Here is a 22,642-nt window from a genome sequence, read left to right as displayed (position 1 = left end):
CTTCTACGTGACTTTACCGAAAGAACCAACAAGATAATGTTCACTAATGTTGAAATTCCTTGAAACGAATGTTTATGGTCCAAATGAGGACTCCTGTTGCCTTGTGGGCCATCATTTAGCGCGAAAAACAGTGGTGTGGGTGTTTGGTTCATTGGGTTTGGGAGAAAGAGGGATAAGGAAGAGGAGGGATGAGAAGGAGGGATTAGGAAGTGGAATAAGGAAGAAGAATGTTGAAGAGGGATAAAGACGAGGCATAAGGAAGAGGGCTAAGACCCCAACGGAACCATGGTCACCTGTGCACATCACAGCTGCAGTGACATTTACCCACTGTGGATAAACCAATATTCGACCTCATTTATTCACCCCCCCCCTCCCCCCCACGTTGCAGAAAAGCTCTGTTGTAGCTTGTGACCATTTACTTGTTAAGGGTCATTTCAAAAGGCGGCGACTTTGAGTGAACCGCAGGCGAGTGCGATTGGTTACGCCGTAATTCCTTTTGTTCACCATCGAAAACGCAGGATCTAATGCCCGCGTGCCGAGGTGAGGAAGGATTTCTTTCCACAGGAGATTATAACGATGGATATTGGAGCACGATAAGGATTTTAATGTATAGGGCGCTTGCTTATTAAACGCATTCGCAACACAAAGCACAGAACAGCACTTCTCATCTCAGCCATTCCAATGCCCTACTTTAGTTTATCCAAGGGGACCCCCTCCCCCCAGTGGCAGCTGTCCCTGCGTGGTACAAGGTGAACACAGCAAGTGGGTATCAGTCTGCCGCTCGGGAGCGATGTTGCCATGTACATCTTTACCAACGAAGCAATTTGCTGGAACTTCATCAAAATTGCCACAATTCGGAAAACCAATAAAGCGGCACACGTGGCCGACTGTGTCATGACGATGACGATCAATCTTCGATCTACCTTTCCTCCGTCCACCTTCATCATCGTTGGGCGGGTGGCTGACGGTGATGACCTTGAGCTCCAGCCGGTTGCCGCCCTGCCGGATCATCTGCACCACCTGTCGGTGGCCGGCCTTCACCACGTTCTCCCCGTTCACCTGGCCAGTGGGGGGCAAGAGATCGGAGGTCAAGTTGGGGCGCGACGACATTGCCAAGGTAAGATTTGAAGTTCTCGTGACTGCAAGGATGCATACTCTTTGGTTCTTTCGGTAAAGTCACGTGGGTGTAAAAAAAAAAATTTAAACTAAGAATAAAAATGAAGCATAAAATAGAAATAACTCAATTAAATCACGACGTTTCGGAAGCAACACAAGCTTCCGTCATCAGGTGGGACAACCACAGCAAAAAACAAAATTACTGTAGTGGGCAATTTTTTTTTTTTTCACCTACGTACCGACGTGACTTTACCGAAAGAACCAAGGTATTTTACGTTCCCATTTCCCTTGCCCAGCGTCCGCGTTTCCGGTCCGTGCACCATGCCCAAGCACCCTCCGAATAGCGCGGTTGACTACGTGCGGTGGTCGAAAGAAGTTCAACATCTACGTACATACATACAAGCATCTACTTACACATATGTCTGCCTGCTTTAACAAATACTGCTGGACAATATTAGTCCAGAAGGCGTATTGGGTTTATGGACTGAATACATATATTTACTTTTATATGGAGGCAAACTGAAATAAATCAATGTATTTGCTTATTTGTATATTTACTTTATTGCTCATATCACTCCAGAGCAGTGCATAATGAGTGTGTATATAAATGAAATGTGGCGATAAAAATATGAAAGAGATATAAACTCAAAAACCTGGCAGGAATGCTGCAATTTATGAAGAATCCTTGCTCACTCCATCAATGTGCATTTGCTAATGCACATCACATGTTTGACAGCTCTCTCATTTTAAAGTGAGAACATGCGACGGGTGGGAAAAAAAAAGTTGGTGTCTATAAGCTTGTCAATGTCAGCCAACATGTCTGGCATTTCTTTTCGCGAAAAAAAAACATGTCGTTCCTCGGGTGAAAATTGCACAACGCTTCAGAGCAATTGAGAGGAAATCGCGCGCAGAACGCAAACCAACGCTACATTCGCTCGCGCACCTCCGTTTCGCGGGGACGGGGCCCTGCCCTCGTGGTTTTATCCGTGGCCAATCAATGGCAGACGCCCTGAGGTCAGAGCGAGGTGATGTCTTAAGAGCCCAACGATTGCCGTTTTAAATCAACCAATTTCGCCAATTGCACTTTCGCTTAATGGCTACAACAAAATTTAACTTTTTCTTCTTCCACCCCCTCGCCCCGCCACCTCCCTGCCCCCACCTCTCCAATTTTGCCACCGAAAAAAAAAAGAAATAAAAAATCTCGCCAAAAATAAACAGCCCGGTCCTTCGGAGATGGCCGCGTCATTCGGTGGCTGTTCAAACAGCATCGGGGTTTGGGTAAGACAGGGGCCGCTGCTCTCGTATCAGTGGCGACACGACTTGAAAGCCGAAGCCATCTCTTTGCTCGGCGGTGTGTTTCCTGGATTGTACCACGTGCGGTTTGGCACGAAGTGCCAACGTTTCACTCCACATGGGTTGGGAGCGTTTTCAGAAACCGAGTTTTTTGGTTTTTGTCAACTGAATTCAGTTCCACGTGCTGGGAGCTTCCTTCTCAGAGCTCGGTTCCTGTAGAAGAAGGGGAAGCTCCGAGCACGTCGAAAATTCATTCCTACAGGAACTGAATTCAGCTTCTGAAGAGGAAGCTCCCGGGCACGTTGAAAGACACATTGGGGACACTTTGCTGAACGACAGGTGGCACGATACGAAAAACACACCGGAGGGCTGCGGCAGTACCATCCTTTTGCGCTTCTTATCTGAACACGAGGCCATAAATGTAGAGAAGAAGAATAAATCGCTGAACAAGGCAATGCATCTCAATTACACCGTTTGCGCCAAAGAGCGTAGAATTAACAAACGATGCTGCCGTCACTGTGAATCCCAAGCCAACGCAAAAATATTCTGTACCTCGGTGCCAACTCAGCCCTAAAGATTATCGAAAGACAAAAAAGGGCTCCAGGAAATGATCCCAACGATCCCAAGCAGGTAAAGCTAAGAGCCCCCCCGCAATTGCTTACTCACTGTTTGGCATAAGGGCCTGCACTTGAAGGAGCTATAGAGAGGCCCTCAGGAGGTAATTTGGCCTACTCTGCTATGCTGGTCAGATGTCTTGGAAGACGTGGGAGAACCCAGCCCCTTTACCCCACCAACCGCGACCTGCCTATCCACTGGTGACCCCCCTCCACCCCTAGTTTTGCAAGTCCGGTACGCTAATCATTACAACCACAACGGCATCCATATCCCCAAACAGGGCCCACGTACAAACAATCCTTTTGAAGGACTTTTGAAACCCGTTGATGCTTTCGTGGGAACAAACGCGAGAGCGTTCTGGAGATGCTGCCACGGTGCACAGATACATGTCACAGTGCATCAGCCTTGCCCGCTCCCAAGTGCAATCAAAGGCTTTCACAAACACTGCACTTTCCACGGGCACACCACATTCTTCACATCCGCACTTCATCCCGGGCGTGTGCCTCTCACTTATACATCAACGTCACAAATGAAAAGAAGCATTCAGACGTCGGCTGCGTCGTGATAAATACTGTAGCGGCATAAAAACGAGAATGAGACAATACTGTTACGTGTTTCCCCCCCCCCCCCCGCTTGATCTCATGACAATTTCATGATTACGTTTGTATTACGTAGGCACGTACGATTACGTATGTATTATACATGGGAGCGCCGCTCAAGGAAATGCGGCGAAGGCTTTGGAAACGCATTTGCGCCGTCACACAAAGTGCTCGCCGAAGAGACCGCTTGGAGGAACGCGATGTCCGCGGTGACGCACGCTCACAACTTCATAATCCTCCTCCAGCAACGGTGGGCCGCATTCACCGGCACCCAGCAGAGAACACAGTGGCAAGGTCACAGCCAGACCATTCCCATGGACTCCTGACAGCCATCTCAATTTCATAATCATCGTCGCCGTGATTATTCAGCAGCCACGATCTATCAACTGCTGGATGAAAGCCTCCCCCCCCCTCCCCAAGCCGTCTCTATCTCTCACTCAGGTCAATTTTACAAGCAGGCATTTCTCCACGCTTCTTTTGCACACTCTTGCCATCAATTCACACGTTGGAAATGTGATCGTACTGGGTTGGGTTTGAGGTGTTGTACACACCTGGTTGGACGCATGAGATCGGATAGAAGAGGGGTCAGGGGGTTGGGAGGGAGGGGTCGGGGGGCAGTGAGATGCTATGTTTGAAGGCACAAACACACTTTCAGATAAAAAAAAAAAATGAGAAAAATAAATCACCTTAATTAACCCAAACTCCAATTACCAATTTGTACACTTGTCAAATGTATTTTAATTGTCATGAGAAAAAAAAACGAATGCCTTGTCTTTGAAATTGTAATGGAGCTACTTAGCAGTCAACCACCATCGCAGCGTGCATTCTAATAAATGTTATCATAATAATAATTGACATTCCCTTTGTTTATCCACTGCTGGATCAAAATCTCGCCCCACGCCTTCTGTTCATGGACGCTGTATGACCATACTTCCCCATGCTGTTCTGGTTGAAAAGTTGGCCGTGGCCAGGATTCAAACTCATCTCACTGGGTTGACAGCGGCGTGCGCTTAAACCACTATGACATCCTGCCTGAGAAATACAGCGATGATAAATAAATAAACCGGCAAACATTATTACAGTAGCCACGGGCATCTTAGGTTTGCAGGTGGGCTTGGTGAGCAAGGAAAGTGGCTTAAACGTGAATTGCAGATGTCCCAGCGTGAGGAATGATGTGGAATGCCCATTTCTCAAGAGACGAGTGAGCGAGGGAGTGAGTGAGTGAGCGAGGGAGGGAGCGGGGGAGCGAGTGACTGAGCAAGCGAGCGAGCAAGCGAGCAACCAGCTTGAGACATCCATACCAAAAGCAATGAGAAATAGATTATGATCATCGGAGATACATCGCCTGCACACACTAGGCCTGCAATGTTCCACTGGGGGTTGTGTTTAAGAGGTCAATCCACACATTAATCAAGAGGTACGAGTACCTCCGAGCACTTAACATTTTAATTTTTCCACCCGGCAGTTTAGTGCGCGTAATTTAGCATTTCCATTTTATATTATTATTATTATTACTACTACCAAATGGACAACAGTGGGCAGTACTCGCTTTAATCGTCACTAAATAAAACTCTTCCTTTATTCTGACGTTATTAACGCAATGAGATGGTGCTCGGGAAATCCCATAAATCAGTTGCATGAAGAAAAAATATGAAGGCCTCTTGGAGTTTTGTTGAACTGCATTTTTCGTAAACAAACGTTTATATTATTATTGAACTATAAAAAAACTCAAAGGGTGGGGTGGTTTGGGGGGTGAAGAAGCTGATTGAGCATCCCGTCAGCTACCACCCCTCCACTTGGCCCATGGGGCATTGCCGAACGGCCATCACTAACGGGTAAAATGTGGCCTGGATCCTAGAGGTGGGGGGGGGGCTGGACAAAAATACAGCAGGATCAACAAAACCCACGGTGGTTTTTGTTGACCACGTTCAGGCTCGGGCCATCTCTCAAGGTCACGGTTAGGTCACAAAAGATAAAGTTACGGGCAGCATCCAGCATGGAGAGAACGGGTCGTAAAATGATAGCAGTTTGTGTCCCGCGGATAGGGAAAAACTATTTACTAACTATAAACTATTTGGTTTATTTTACCAGGCAAGGGCCAGTGAGCTATGCAGCTCTTTTTTCAGAAGCGACCAGGCCACAAATGATAGCTCAACGAAGTGCCTTATCGCGTGGAAATTTATAGCAGCCAAATACTCTAAACGCGTGTTCATTCTAAATGTGGAGGGAAAAACCGGAGAAGAAAAGCCCAAGCAGCCACGGGGAAAGAGAATGCAAACTCCGAATATACAGAGGGCATCAGGGATGGGATCGTACTCACAACCTCCTGTATACCAGGTGAGGAATATAACATCTCACCTCCTTGCCACCAATAAAGCTGAATCAAGCTGTTCCGGTTTGAGGCAGGCACCTGCGAGCACTGTGAGTGTCCGTACACCCGCAGCATGTTGAGATTTTGGGTGCGAGAGACTCATGAAACTTTGGACAAAAATTGTGGTACGTTTGAACATTCTTCTCCCTTAAACGAGGCAATGTAAATGCCAATTGTGCTGATGACGGAAACCTTTAAATACACGGTAGTGCATGCACAGCAGTCTTAGTACTGAGTCAGTACCCAGGAGCTGCGTACATTTCATCTAATTAGAGTGCAGTAGCTCAATTTAGTGAAACATATATTCAATAGAGGGTTTCCAGTCGTACATATAGCATGCAAGCAGCAACTAATTATAGTATAGCAGATATTGTGTGTGTGTGTGTAACCTATAATCTAACCACTCCTATGGGTACTGTTTGGTTCTTTCGGTAAAGTGACGTAGGTATATAATAAAATATAAAATAAATCACGACGTTTCGTGCGCAACACACAAGCTTTCCCACCTGATGACGGACGCTTGCGTTGCGCCCGAAACGTCGTGATTTATTTGTATTTTATTTTATACCCACGTGACTTTACCGAAAGAACCAAAGAGTATGGATTCCTGCAGTCACGAAAGCTTCAAACCAAAATCACTCCTATGGGGTTTATTTTGTATTCTTTTTGTTGTCTTCTCTGACCCGCTCCCACTGGACATCAGTGAAAAAGAGCCTCAGAGCTCATTGGAAATGTCCAGAATGAATAAAGATTATGATTTAGATTCAATAACCACTGGGAACCATTCGCTCTTTGGGACAGCAACACAGCCGAGCAGTGGCCAGTTTTGCCGCCTGTTCCAGAGGTCCGCGGCTCGAGCCACGAGGCCGCCCTGGTAAATGCTGTTGGCGTATTAGGCGGAAAAATGCCTGCTGGTCTACTTCACAGCGGGCGTTAACGATCCCGCGATGTTATTCGAAAAAAAAATATGCCCTTGTGTGCCGGCATCGTGGTCCAAGTGTGGCAACATTTGAAAAAATACCCAAAAATTACTCCAATTGGGAAAAACACGGCGTAATCACCCCCCACAGCAAAAACTAAAACGAAACAACTTTTTTTTATTTTACCAGGTATAACCCACTGAGCTATACAGCTATTTTCAGAAGTGGTCTGGCCACAAATGATAGCTCAACAAAGTGGCTTGTCATCATGTGGAAATTTATAGCAGCCAAATACTCTAAACGCGTGACGAATATACAGCAGGCGTCAGGGTCCGCATCAAACCCACGACCCCCTGTGTACCAGGCGAGGGAGTTAACATTCCCTAGCCACCGTGGGAAGGTTGACCAGGTTCCTTGGGTATACATGCATTGAAACTGTTTCTTGGGGCACATTGTCAAGAATATATTTGTCTTGGTTACGAGAATGTACAGTCTTCTGGATTCACAAAGACGACTGGAACGTTCACTCCTTCCGCCAGCAGTGGCCTGACCAAGTAATTTCAAGAGCTGCCCTTTTTAATCCTTACATCACCCCTCCCCGCCACGTCACTACTACTACTATTATTATTGAGCTGCGGGTAAATGCGGCAGAATCGCACGCGGGCTACTCCAGCTCTGCGCTGCCGCACCTGCAGCCCACACGGTCCGCTCTCGCAACGTCGAGTGAAGAATGTTGCGCGGGAGGAAAGAGGTAATCAACCTCTTTCACCCCCACACACACACACACAAAAACACAACCGCCTTCATCATCAACCCAACCAGGGACACTCGAGCGGAAGTGTTACATTTTTAAAAGCCTTCCACAACAAACGGCAACAACAAAACCCGCACAGCAAGACAAAGACACAGATCCCCCGAGTAGCCTTAATGGACTCTTGGGGCAAGTGCTGTTAGTGAGCACCTTTGAAGGCCGGCACTGTGGCACACGAGGGGGGTGGGTGGCCAGCACCATGCCCGGCCGCCTTTGTCTCCCAAGCGGCGACGTTTACTACACACCTCACCAGGTAACTCATTAGAGGCTGAGTCGACCGGTTCCGATAATCGTCAATGATGTTGACCATGAGCGGGAATCGAACCCGGGTCACTGGGTTAGTAGCGCAGCGCATTAAACCGCAACACTACCCCTCCCCGCTTACACACACACTCACACTCGTCTTGCGAACGGTAACATCTCACCAGGCGTGGGCTAAAACATTAAACAAAAGGAGAATTGCGGGAGGGGGGAGGCGAGAATGGGAAAAAAATGATTTTTTTTTCACTTAAGAGGACATCATGAGGGTGATTTCACCCCTGAGGCCAAAGTGAAAATGCTCTGCGGGGATGTCGAGAGAGGCGATGCGTCTTCATCGCTGGGTCTCACGTTTCTATGGAATTCTCCGGGCGACGCTAAGCCGACTTTTCTCTCACTGCGGTGACTCACGTTAAAAATGGAGCCCACGGACGCCACTGTGAGCCATCGCTCCCTCTCCCGGCTCCCTCTCCCGGCCTCCTCTTCTGGCCATCTCTCCCGGCCACCTCTCCCGCCGTCTCTCCCGGTGACCTCTCCCGGTCACCTCTCCCGGCCACCTCTCCCGCCGTCTTTCCCGGCTCTCTCTCCCGGCCGTTTCTCCCAGCCACCTCTCCCGGCCACCTCTCCCGGCCGTCTCTCCTGGCCACCTCTCCCGCCGTCTCTCCCGCCATCTCTCCCGGCTCTCTCTCCCGGCCGTCTCTCCCGGCCACCTCTCCCGGCCGCCTCTCCCGCCGTCTCTCCCGGCCACCTCTCCCGGCCACCTCTCCTGGCCACCTCTCCCATCCCCTTGGCGGACTTTTCCTAAGTTAGGAGGCGTCGCCTGCGGACGATGCCAATTTTTTCTTCCCGCTCCTAATTAGCCGAGCAATTAACGCTGCTCTGCGAGCCGCCGCGTAATTGATTGCACCTTAACGTTAAATATTCTTACCTATGACTTCGCCCAGAGGTCTGCTTGCTAGCGGGAGAGCTCGGGCAACTACAGGCTTCAAAAGCGGAGAGCTTCAGGCTTCAAAAGCGGAGAGAGAAAAAAACACATCGGATGGGCAAGCTGGTCCTCCAGTAACCTACCTGGGCTTCAAAAGAGCCCTTTTTGAGACAGGGCTTGGAATGTCACTTGTAAGATTAAGCTTTTATATTATTTAGGGTGAGACGTCTGTAATGTCATGAAGGGAGGAAAATGTAACATTTTAATGGCAGTAATCATTAATTGGGGGTTTGGGGTGGGGAAAGTGGTGGTAAGTGCACTGCAGTATGACCCGAGTTAGATTCCTGGTCACACTGATGAGCGTGCACTGACAGCGTGGTGAAGTATGTTCGAAAGAGCCCCATGACCGACACGGTATGGAGGAGGTCTTTATCCGGCAGGGCTGAGTTTTATTTAATTTTTTGTGTGTGTAAGACTGTATTAACCACGCATGAAGTCATCAATAAAAATTGAGCCTTAATCTCAAGATGCATCCATCACACTGCGCGAGAATCAATTATTTACAATGTATGCAAATTATATGCAAATGCAACATTTTGGCAAATAAAGCCACCAAAAATGCACAAACGAGACCGAAATATTTTTTTAAACAATACAAATGAGATGTCATCGCTCATTTGCATATTTTCAGTTCTCAATTAAAATGCCACTAAGTGTTTGCAGACTGTGCAAAATATATCTCACACTATGCATGAGGGTAAGCACACGTGAAAAGACTTTTCAAGAAAAAAATCTGCACTATTAATCCACTACTGAATGAAGACCGCCTCATGGTGGTGCCAGGTATGCGCTTTTCTTGACTATACTTGACCACAGGGTATCACGGTGGCAAGATGTTAACTACCTCGCCTGGTATACAGGAGGTCGCTGATTCGATCCCAGCCCTGATGCCGATGTAATGTGAGGATATATCCGGCTCAATGACGTATCACAACGCGTCATGATGATTGGCTCTGCCGGTCCTGGTCTATAGCCAATGGGGGGAAGCCTAGGGGCGTGGCCCTGACATAATGGAAAGGTGACAGCTGTAAGTAGAGGATTGGTTCTGCTGGCTTTGGCCACAGCCAATGGGGAGATGAGTCAAGGGCGTGGTCCCGGGAGCTTACGAGGGAGCCTGGAATATTCCATGGAGGCTAACCAGGATTGGTGTAAACGTACCGCGTGACCCGGGAATTAAATAGGGGTGGAGACGAACGACACGTGGTCAGAACGGGAACGAACAGAGGAAGGGGGCCACGCGGGAGCGGGGCTCCGGGTTGCCACGTGGCGGTGCGTCTCTCTCTATCTATCCCTCTCACGCTGCCTGTCAGCAGCGTGAAGGAAAGCTGTAATACAAGTTGAATAAAAGACGGATTCCAGAAGTCGCCTCAATGACCTTTATTACACCTATATAAATGGAGTTGGCATATTCTCCCCGTGGTCCACGTGGGATTTTTCTCAAGGTCCTCCGTGGTTTTCCTCCACATTTATAACTGTGTGTTTCGAGTAAATTTCCACGCAATAAGCCACTTCGTTGAGCTGTTATTTGTGGCCCGGTCTCTTTGGAAAAAATAGCTATTTAGCTCAGTGGGCTTTAGCTGGTAAAATCTATTTATTTGTAATAGTTTAATACTTCACCCTGCTGGTCAGTGTGAGTTGGTGAAGGGAGGCGAGGAAGAGGATGGAACCAGGACCAGTGCAGATAAGCTGTGGCCAGGAATCACAACCGGACTTCCCAGTTATTGGTGCCGTGACACCTTTTTTATCCGAGCTAATTTTTTTTCAAACATAAGCCCGCACGCGTAATCGTTCGCAACAGTTTAACGGCGACTGCTTAACCCGTTTTATCTGCAGCTCATCTAGGGCTTGGTTCTCTCCCTTCACTCCCCCTCTTTGTTTCCCGATTAAACCAAAACGTAGAGCTTACTTGCGCATGTACCTAACCTTTTGCTGGTGCTTCTTGCTCTCGGCACCGTCGAACTCCCTTGCGAAAGAGCTGGGCTAAGACGGGACCATCCGTGTCACAAATCAAATAAACTTAAAACCTATTGTGCATGCATCCTGCGAGAGCCGTGTTGATCACTACAACTCCGGCTTCTTTGTTCACGACTCGTCTCTCCTACCAAGTGAAGTCACGTGTTACGAGTAAATGTGTTCCGTATGTAACTATTGCGTGTAAATGTTTCTTATTCAGCACGGGTAATTTTGCTTAGGTCCCTTTTGTTCAGCAGGAGGAACAACTGGATGAGGGAATGTATGAAGCTTAGGGATGTAATGTTAATTATTAAGAAAAGTAGGTGGGCCTGGGGAAGGACATTGTTAGTAGGGATGGTGGCCAGTGGGTCAAGACTAACGATGGGAGTGGCAGCCAAGAGAAGAAAACGCACTGGAGATGGACGGGTAAAATCAGATCGTGTACCGGTGATAGGTTGGATTTGAACAATCGCAGAACTGAGATGGTAGCGGCTTACAGGGGTGTTCATCCAGCAGTGGATTGATCATGGCTGCTGCTGATGATGATGCAATTATTCACCGTCATGATCTGGTATCACGATTTGACTTAAGGATCGTGTGTTTTATCAGCCCTGAAAGGAATAACTGGCGTATAAAATGCAAAAGGTTTGCACAAAAAAGGTTAAGTAATTAATTCGTACATGCATGATCAGATGCATGTATAAAACCATGCAGTAAGGATCTTAAGAATTTAAGTAAATAAAATAGTCGTTACGTTCCTAGAATGTATACTGCTTATAGTACATGTGCAGTGTGGCCAACTAATCTCTGCTACCTTCACGGCACAGAGAGGCCCTCATCCAGCGGTGGATTGACAAAAGGGCCGTGCATGCACATTGCACGCATGTGGTCCAGAGTTGAGCACACTGCACTACGCCCGCTGCCACAGTGGTCATACCTGGGCTTCGCAGCAAGGAGAGCCTGGGTTCAATTCCCGAATCGAGCGCCTGTCTGCGTGGGGTTTACATGTTCTCTCCCTGTTCTGCATGGGTTTCCTCTTGGCTTGTGTCATAGCTAAAAGCAACATACAATGTAACAGGTTGTGGCCAAAGATCCCAATGCTTAACAAAATTACCTGCGAAATGATGATACTCGATTGGGCTTACACGTGGCAATAGTCGCCCCCGATTGCAAAAAAGGAAAATGGCAGGAATCTCCTGAAAAGAGTCAAGAGACTTAGTGAGGCTTTTTTTGGTACACAAACATATTAATAATAATAACAACGATTACGCCTCAGCATGCACATCACCAAGGACAATTAGTTTTGGAACCTGGGCTGGCCCTCCTCTAGATTGACTCAGCCGAAATTTACTACCTAACGTGGTACACGGCCATGTGCATATCGCGCAGCTGATCGTGCCACCCCGTGCCTCGTTTGCGCGGACACGCAATTTTGGAAAAAAATAAAAACACGAGAACGCTAAGACAGAATTATGCACCGTCAACCATTCTCTACCCACTGCCAGATTAAGCTTTCTTACGTCGGTTGCCATCATCTCCACAACAATTCCACACTTCCCACCCCCCTCCTTCTCCAGGGAAAAGGATTAAAGAAGCCTAATTGATAACGCACGGAAGTGCTTCATCCCAGTTGCCTTTTAAACGGCCTCCTCTTCAGAGTAGAAATGAGCCTGCTTGCTGCCAGCTGGTCACAAGTCTTGTTAGGATTATGTTCCAACACGGTTTAATTACAGACAAGGCACACGCCATGTCTGCCCCTGGATGGTAAAGTACTCCAACAGAGCATACACAGCTGTGGCGGCAGCGGCATTGCCACTGCGGAGAAAGAGAAGCTTCGGGACGCTATCGCCAAACCCACGCTCGCAGGCCTGACATGAGGCCGGGAACAACATCGATTGCTTTTCTTGCTTCCTCTGAAAGAAAAAAAAAACCCCCAAAAACAAAACAGCAATGTTTCAAGTGCAAAAAAAAAGTGTTCTCTATTTTCCTGCACCGCAGAATTATGTGTCTGGGAAAAATAATTTGCCACTCCAAGTTGCCATGAACTTGGGTCCCCTCAATCAGCCCTGGCTTGGGGGAAACGGTGGTGGCTGTTGCAGCTGTGCCGATAAGTCAATCAATGCCAACATTCTGAACTTGCACAAAGTGTGGTGCAGGGACATCTCTTTTTAAAATTATGCCCTGACAAAGAAAGAGAGGGGGGCGGACTGTAATCAGCGTTTGCCAAATGGTGAAGTGCTACTTCACTAGTGGCCAATGCGCTCGACACATTGAGTCGGCGTATTTTGGCCTACTCTTCCACGACGCCTGGTCAGGCGTCTTGGAAGAGGTGGCAGTACCTACGCTGTTACCTCACCGCGCATCACTCTACCGATCGGCTAACCCTGGCGTACCCACTTATACAGCTGGGTGAACAGAGGCGGGGGATTTAAGAAAATGCGTCCACTGTTTGTGACGGGGTACTGCAACATCGGACCGTGGCCGTCCAGTGCTCGATGAGCTGCATTGGCTTCGGGTTGCCGAACAAATACGTTATTGTAAGGTCGGGCTCATTACACACACGAAGTGCTTTCAACAAATGAACCACACTTCATCATGGGGCCTCTCCTGGCAGTATCAAAATATAAGAATAGGTTTTTACTCTTTCTGGCAGAAAGGGTAAAACTTATTCTTATAGAACCACAATACCTTGCTGATCTCGTAAAGGAACATAAACCACCATCACGCAAACTCCGGTCATCCTCGGAGCAGCAGCAGCAGCTTTTGACTAGCCATCGAATAAAGACGGTCACTGCATCGCGCGCTTTCAGATGTGCTCCTGTGGCTGTCTGGAACGCTCTCTTCCTTCTAGTTTGAAAACTAATTTATTTAGAACTGCTTTTTGTGTTTATAGTCTTGGGTCTTTCGGTAAAGTCACGTAGATAGGTAAAAAAAAAAAAAATAACAGAAAACTACGACGTTTCAATCGCCTGTTATTTTTCTGTTATTTTGATTATTTTCTTTGACCCTATCTACGTGACTTTACCGAAAGACCCAAGAACATGAATTCCTGCAGTCACGAAAGCTTTAAGTCAAGATTTTTGTGTTTAGTTCATCGTTATTTCCCAGCACCTCCAATTTGCATGGTTGGCTACGTACTGTGCGAAAGAAGTTCAACGTACAGAAAGAACCGGCGACCTCTTGATTGCAAGTCGAGTGTTCGCTATTCTACCATGGCAACATATTTGGCAAAAGATAACTGGATATAGAATGGCACAAAAAATACCATTGCAATCATTACCTCCACAACGGTCTCACTGTATACTCCAGGAGGAACCGACTGCCCACGTCACCCATGCGTACCATGGTACGCTCCAAATTAATAATAACACCAGCAACCGCAGTCACACAGGGGGGGGGGGGTTGGTAGCTGTTTAGTGTGTGTGGCACTGATCCATTTCTTTGCAGGGGTGGCGGAGAAGTTACAAACATATCCGCCGCACCTCCGATTAGCGCTATTGGCTACGTACGGTGCGAAAGAATTCAAACATACGTACATATCCGGCTTAGTGTGCCGAAACTGCAGGCAGTGTGGCTAAGCCATGACAAACCAGGCTCTGAGCCATTATAACTTTGTGACTCAGCTTCATCCGATAGCTAAGAGCACCGATTCTCAAGGACGTCGCGAGGGGGCAATGCAAACTGTGGTGGTTCGAATAATATTAGACTGTACGGGGAAAAGTATCGCTTGATGTGCTTTCGTTGTGATGTGTAACGTTCCTCTCCACGTGCTGGGAGCTTCTTAAGTTCTTCGGCTCCTGATAGAAGGGTCCGGTATGAAACGTCGGACATCGTGCCAAAACAACGCGCGATACAACCGGGAAACAACTCGGAGAACCGCAGACCGCAATCGGGGAAAACCTTACGCAGCCCGCGTGCATTTTTCCGGACGATGGGTTCTTGAAACAGTTACAGAGAGTGCCTAGAATTGTGATGTCTCGTGTCAAATGTTTCTAATGACTGTGCAAAGAGCACAGGTGTACAAGTTGGGGTACTTTGGAAAATGCTTTACTTGTAAAGGTTTCCAACAACAAACAAAACACCCTGGCAGACTGGTGCCACCATTCCAACTTGCCGTGGATATTGACGTATTTTTTTTACCTTGCGAGATTATGAGACGAATTAAAGCAATACTTTGTTTTCATTAAATTTTTTACGCCTCGGCTAAAAAAGTTTAAAATCGTGTGTGTACTCCGTGCGTACTCCGTGCGTACTCCGTGCACGCGTTTTACGCAACGAGAGAAAATAAACCGACAATGGCCGCTGTCGTTACTGTTGCACGAATCGCATTTCTTCAATGCGACAACCCCGAAGTTTCCCAGAAATGCGGCCGCTCGAATGGGCTTCCGAGCTGCCGCCAAAGGTGGCCTGTTGAAACGCCTCTGAGAAATGTTGTTCCCGCAAAAGAAAAAAACACAATTTATGAAAACAAAGTGAAAACAACATGTATCATTTAAGTGGGGGGGGGGGGGGAGGGGTGGGAGAGGCAAACAGCCCCATGCTCGGCGTAAATTATAGACGAGGAAGTTTGATTGGGACGGTGGCGGCGGTTGGCGGCGCGTTGTAATCTCAGCGCTGCGGCTGCTGACGCCACGCTGGGCACGAGTCTGCGTTACCTTTTGAATGGGAAATTACATTTTCAGAGTGCAAGTCAAGGACACGTGAAAAGACGATCTGGATATTTTGGGGGGCGAAGGGAGGTGGAGGCAGGTAAAGAAAAAAAAATCTTGTTCACGATCTGGGGTTCCAACCTTGGCACATACCCCCCCCCCCCCAATCGCTCTGGGTGTGGAATTACAGTATTTACTTTTCATCTACTGCTGAAAATGAGCCTAGGGGAAGGAAGGCTCGTGACACTGATGTTGTTAGGAGGTGCAGCACGGAGGTGTGGTGCTAAAGCGATGGTGGTGTTGTGGTGTGGTGATGTGTGAGGTATGGGGAGGGGGGGTGTGGTGAGCGTTAGTCTCGTGGTTAGCGCGCTGAGTTACAAGCCCGGCGACCCGGGTTCAATTTCTGGTCACTGTCGACCCCAGTGACAATTATCTGAACCGTTCCTGGACTTCCCCTAAATCGACTCAGCTTCAAAATGAGCATCTAGCACGGTGCGTAAACGTCACCACTGGGGGAGACAACGGCGGTCGGGCGTGGTGCTGGCCACCCACCCCCTCGTGTGCCGTGCCGGCCATCATAGGCGCTGATCGCTAACAGCACTTGCCTCGACAGCATGTTAAGGATATACGGGGGATCTTTGTCTTTGGTAGGGGGGGGTGTCACCATAGCAGGAGGAGGAGGGCAGTACAGCCAAGTGTGATGTGGGCTGCGAGATGTGGGGCAGTGCTGTGGAGAGTGAGGTTTGTGAACTATATGGTGATCTGGCTCGGTGCTTCTCAAGCACAGGGGGTTGCCACGTGTCCTACTTTTTCCAGGATTGTCTTATACTTAAGGTAGCCACTGCTGTCTTGGAAAACCTGTAAGTCTTCCCAGGACACTGAAAGTCACGGTTATTGCAAATTGCTTAATACCCATAATAATACACCACTCAAAACAATGCGTTTGCATGTCGTGTACCCCAAAGCTCCTGGTGATATTGCGAGAAAATATTTTCCTTCCCATGATTCATCCCAGTTTTTTCCATTGCACAGCAGAGGTGGCAACCCTACCCAAACACCAGTCGTCCATCTTCAAGATCGCCAACGATCCTTTGCGTGCGATGTGCGGCTGCCTCATTTGCATTTGAATTGGGAAAAGATCTGCGATGGTGGGAAGCCGTGCCAGGAAGGCGGTGGGGGGTGTGGGGCTGGCAGGGTGAGGCCTGGGGTTTTTTTGGGGGGAATCACTGCTGGAGCCCATGGTGAGTGGCACACAGAGGTGAGGTGGACGAAGTGAGGGTGATGCAATAGAGGACAGCCGAGTTGGCGGGGCGTATCGTTCAGAGCGAGGATTTAAAATCTCATGCTTTTGTTAATCCTCTGCTGGATGAGGGCCTCCCTACAGGATGCTGGTCACGGGGGTTGTTTGACCATACTTCACCACGCTGGTTAATGTGGGCCGGTGAAGTTGTGGGGGCTCAAGACTGGTTCGTATTTTGCTCAACAGTGGATGAACTCCGGTCACCAGGTTCATCGTGCAGTACCCATACCAACTGAGCCACAAACTACACCCCTTCGCCACTTTAGATCCCATCAACTCCAAAAATCACACTTGTTTACCAGTCAAACGATGTAACACTCTTCACGTCCCTATCATCAGCCATCATCCATCCATGGCTCAATAAAAGGTATCCTGTCGACAGACCAAAAGCCAAACCCGGTGGCACTCCGCTGCTAGAAATTGTAAACAACCAATTCTTACACGGGCGATAAGCGTAACAATTGACTTCAAATCGACGATCCGATGCGTCGCTTTGTCCCCATAAATTGCCGCCAGCACAATGGCAAACGAGCAGGGGTCACAGGTGTGCGTTTTCCCCGACCTCTTTTCAAAAGAGACCTGGCTACAAATTACGCGACCACAGGGAGAACACGCAAACTCCAAATATTCAACAGGCGTCAGGGTCGGAATTGAACCTACAACCTCCTGTATACCAGGCGAAGTAGTTAACATCTCGCCACCATGGCCCCCCCCCCCCCCCCCCCCCCAGTGCATGGAGAGAAGATCAGCGGAGTAAGATCACCGACCGGGATTTTAGCCTTACAAGAAGTGCGGGGAGGCTAAGTGGGTCGACCCAACTTCACGCCAAGAGACGTGACCACGAGCACAGGGCGAGACTCGGCGGCGAACCCTCCGACCTCCTGCAAACCGGGCGAGGCAGTGAACATCTCGCCACCGTGACGCTTGCCCCCCCCCAGGTCTCCTTGCGGCGAGCGAAACCGACGCGCGGCGCTCGGGGGCCTCACCTCGATGAGGAAGTCTCCGACTTTCAGCCCAGCCCTGCTGGCCACGCCGTCCTCGTCCACGGACTCGAGGTACTGCAGGGCTGGGAACGCGGCCGAAGGGGTGAACTCCTGCACGGGGACGTTCGCTGCGGGAGCGGGAAGGGAGCGTCGGGCGCCGGAAATGAAGGGCCAGAACAACAACAACGTTAAACGTTTTCAAACAGATTCGGAATCGTTGTTTACACCGGAGGAATCCGACGAGCTGTAATAAAGTTATTTTTCACAGATGTCCAGTAAGTGTGAATCAGAACGTTACAATAACAAACAAGACGAAAACACGATAGGAGTGCAAAGCATGGGAAAGGTAAGCAAATCACGAATATGTCTCTTACTATTTTACCAGGTAAAGCCCTCTGAGCTATGAGCTTCTTTTTCAGAAGCGACCAGGCCACAAATTATAGCTCAACTAAGTGACTCATCACGTGGACATTTATAGCAGCAGTCAAGTTATCTAAATAACCTAAAACGAGACGGGGGGGGGGAATCAAACGACGCCACCAGCGAAGTTCCGGCGGTGGCCAAGGACACCGCGGCAATCCTGAACGTTTCCGCTGCGATGTTTTTCGACATGCCAGAGAGTACCGGCGAGTGAGCAGGAGGCTGGGGCTCACCAAATGAGAAAGTAAAACACACGAGGTCCCTTTCATTTGAAGGTCATCGGCGCCGTTTATTCAGAAGCGCCGTCTCAAAGTCTGAGTTTATTTTCTTTTCTCCGAATCCACGGCACGTTGAGGAGGAGGCGGTTACACGATCACCACCCGTCTCGTATGTAGGTCACCGGTGAGCAGCGCCATATTATGCTCCGCAGCAGCAAGTTTCCCCCCACTTTGGGTTTTTTTTTTCATGAGCTTAACATGAAGGTAAAGGAAAAAAATATAATATAAACAGAGTACAACGTCGCATCTCCAGCTATCTGGGGACTGAGGTATTGGCGGATAAGTGAAAGGTCAGATATGCGAACGTCAATAATATCTAGGGAAATGGACCGCAATATGCACATGAGTGTGCACGAGGTTCAGAGCACATTACCGTACTGCACGTATGAAAGGTCGTACAGTATTTGCGAAAAACGTAGAGAAAATGACAATTAAACCGCGCACACACACTGCACTCACTGGGTGTGGGCGATTAATTGTTCAAGGCGGATGTGTGACAGTCGAATACGCGACGTTTGTACCGCATGCCAATTTACGCAAAATTAAACTTACATCCTTGCAAGCCGCTTATTTCCCCATCACCCCCACCCCCTCCCATTCTCGTGACGACCTCCATAAACGAACACCCTCCACACGAATTCGTTTGACGCGAGGAAATTAGCTTGCACCCATTCATGTAATAATCCTGCAGCCGCATTTAGCAACATTACCGCCAGCACCAACAGTAGTAGTAGTAGTAGAAGTCCCAGAGGTTTGTGGATGAGTCAATTGCAATGGCTGAGACAGCAGCCATAAGCCTTGCAACAAAATAATCAATTCACAAAATCCCTGCTGCTGCTGCTGCTGCTGCGGTGGTGGCGGCAGTGGCGGAGGACGTCCAAGGTTTTGTGCGTTTGTGATGTGGAGCTCAATGCTGCTCTGTGCGTGTGGATCACAAGAGGCAGCTTGCTGGCAGGGGGCGAGTGGGTTGGTGGGTGGGTGGGGGGGATATCTGTGTTCTGTGCAATGAAGCCCTTGGTTTGGACACTCGCCCTCCCGGTGGTGGTGCTCGCCCCGAGCATGAATTATACAGGGTTGGCCCAAAAGTCAGGACACATTTGGGCTATTCTATTAATTTGAACAAAGCGCATGGGGTTATTTCATTTGCTTCAACAAATGGTCAAAACCCGATTCTCGTTCGCCGTGAATGCGTGAAGCACGGTATTCCCTTCTGAAATACATCCTACGACTTTTTGTTTTTGAAGTCTACGGGTGTAGTCGTTGAGCGTGCATCAGTTATGTTTCATCTCGATTCGTCGAGGGCTCTTGGTCGAGTTTTGTTAACGACGGATTCGAGGTGGCCTCACAGGCCGAAAAAGAATAGATATTAATCATTATAGATGCAATACGAACTTAAAGAACTTGCAATTACATCCTGTAATGTTCGTGTTAAAATAAATGGAAATAAAGGAATGACACGTCATGGCTTTTTGGCCACACTGTATTTGGAGGCCCTCTTTCAAATGTACGACGGAATAGATTTAGAAAAGTAAAGGGGCAGCCCTGCAATAGCTGGCTCTCACCACTGCTGGTGGAGGGTCCTCCACTATATATATATGTACCCACAACCCCCTCCAGTGGGTGTTTCTGGCCTACTCTTCCACACAGGTCAGACGGCCTGTATATGTGCGTACAGTATGTTGAACTTCTTTCACACCGTACGTAGCCAACCGTGCTCATCGGAGGTGCGGCATGTATAAGAGATAGCGACAATATATATCAACTATGAGACCTCCTTTACCAGTGGCAAAATATAGTAGTAGGTTTTTACCCTTTAAACTGGTGTGGACCAATCAACTTCAAGGACAGTGCATATCATTATCATCATCAGAGTTGTTTCTTTTTGTTTGCATTTTGACTGCTTGTGTTGTGGTTATTGCAAACATGATGCCTTGTATAAAAGTGTCAGTTTTTGTACCAGTTGAAAGGGTAAAAACCTATTACAATATATATAAAGACGAAGGTGAGATTAGCAGAGGTGGGACAAAGTCATTGTTATGCAAGTCCAAGTCGAGTCGCAAGTCATCAAATTCATGACTCGAGTCTGACTCGAGTCCAAGTCACATGACTCGAGTCCACATCTCATAGGTGGGACAAAGTCATTGTTATGCAAGTCCAAGTCGAGTCGCAAGTCATCAAATTCATGACTCGAGTCTGACTCGAGTCCAAGTCACATGACTCGAGTCCACACCTCTGGAGATTAGCGAAATGCAGACAACAATAGAGATGCGGTGAGAGGATAGAGGATTGTTGCAGACTTGAAATAGATAAGATTAATTGAATTCATTACGTTAATTAGTGTGCCTATGTTAGTGATGATTTGAATACTTGACCCCTTGCACCACTTGGGGCATTCAACTTCTGCTGCTTAGAGTTTGCTCGTGCCCCGCACCACCATTGCCCTCCCACACGAACCTTTTTACTAAAAAAAATATGTAAAAAATACAATAAAATATAATCACGCGGATGTGCAATAATGAATGTTGGGGGGGGGGGGTTGGTGAAATTAACACACACCTCCGCTGTGCAGGCAATAAAGCTCACTTGTCTGCGATGTGAAGGCATGAGTAAGTGAGTGGTGAGCACACACACACAGCAATCCTCATCAGCTGTAATTGGCTCTTTTCAGGATGGGTGCTGGTCCCCGGTGGTAAAACCCAGCCAGCAGACCTGTACCTCGGAGACGAGCGGAGCCGTAAGCCTCGAGGCTTAGCCAACATCGGGCTAAGACTGAAACTTGATGATACTGATATACATAAGGATTACACGGTTGCATAGGTGGCGGTGGCGGGGGGGGGAATGTGTATAGATGTGTATGGGCAGAGGTTATGTTGCATAACATTTGAACCATACATGCTGTTTCTAGATATGTATAATATGGCAGGGAGGGGGCGGCAGGAGTGGTGGTGCAGTGGTTAGCGCACTGCGCTATAAACCCAGCAACCAAAGTTCGATTCCTGGCTGTGGTCGACATCAGTGCCGAGTGTTATGGGAACCAGTTCTGGCGGTTGCCCAAATCTCACCCTCCCCAGCACCACCACCAACCACCCCCCCCACTCAATCGTCCAGGCACCCCCTTCGATCCACCACCACCGCCAACCACCCCCCCACTCAAATGTCCATGCACCCCCTTCGATCCACCACCACCGCCAACCACCCCCCCACTCAATCGTCCACGCACCCTCTTCGATCCACCACCACCGCCAACCACCCCCCCACTCAATCGTCCAGGCACCCCCTTCGATCCACCACCACCACCAACCACCCCCCCACTCAAATGTCCACGCACCCCCTTCGATCCAGAAGTGGAACGACAATGGGCTAACCCGTTGTTGAACGCGAGATCGCGTTCGTCATTGCGCAACGACCATCGGCCGTGCCTGCCGACGTCGATGCAGACGAAATAATGATAGCAACAGTACAATAAGTCACTCCCCGACGTCTTGTAGGTCTTGTGATTTTAAATAAATCCGTCAAACGAATTATACACGAGGCACGACGTCGAATAAAAATGTCTGATTTTACATCGGCGGTGTCTGTTTCGGATTTCTTCCCCCCCCCCCCCACCCCACACCTTGTCTTTTCAACCTTCCAGGACACGAGCACATTTAAAATATTTACGTCAAGGTTATACATTTTCATTCAAGCCACATGACAACGTGATTTTACTCGCGCACGGCATTTGGTTTCAAGAGACATTTTGCGCACCAGGGTCACCCCGCTTCCGTTGAGTCAAAGCGCAAAATGTTGTAGGCTCGCTGCAACGATTTCCAGCCACTAAACCTCGCCATTATATTCCGAGGCAAAGCGGCAAATCATTGCCATCATGCCCCATGCAAGGGAATGGCAGACGCCGCACGGAACAAATTGCCGTCAATAAAACGGAGGGGTGATGGCTGGCTAGCTACCGGCAACGCATGCTTACGCTGAACAAGATACAAATGCAGCCGATGTACCATCGATTGAAGCGAACAATTGTTTAGCACAAGCATTCGACGGTGTACCAACGCTGCAGCACATTGATATGCGGCGGCGAATGTTTTTGCCATTGC

The 22,642-nt window shown here is 48.5% G+C and overlaps 1 protein-coding gene across 1 annotated transcript in view; it reads right to left on the bottom strand.

Annotated features, from left to right (window-relative positions):
• Positions 1 to 22,642, bottom strand: part of LOC144720340 (SH3 and multiple ankyrin repeat domains protein 2-like) — a 142,083-nt gene that overhangs the window by 42,517 nt on the left and 76,924 nt on the right. Inside the window, 2 exon segments of the mRNA XM_078597034.1 lie at positions 924 to 1,059; positions 17,857 to 17,981. Coding sequence (XP_078453160.1) covers positions 924 to 1,059; positions 17,857 to 17,981 — 261 coding nt within the window.

The sequence above is a fragment of the Lampetra planeri genome, chromosome 8 (assembly GCF_965212315.1).
Source record: "Lampetra planeri chromosome 8, kcLamPlan1.2.h2, whole genome shotgun sequence".
Lineage (NCBI taxonomy): Eukaryota > Metazoa > Chordata > Hyperoartia > Petromyzontiformes > Petromyzontidae > Lampetra > Lampetra planeri.
Note: the sequence above shows the minus strand (reverse complement) of the source record. Positions and strands in the feature narration are given on the sequence as shown.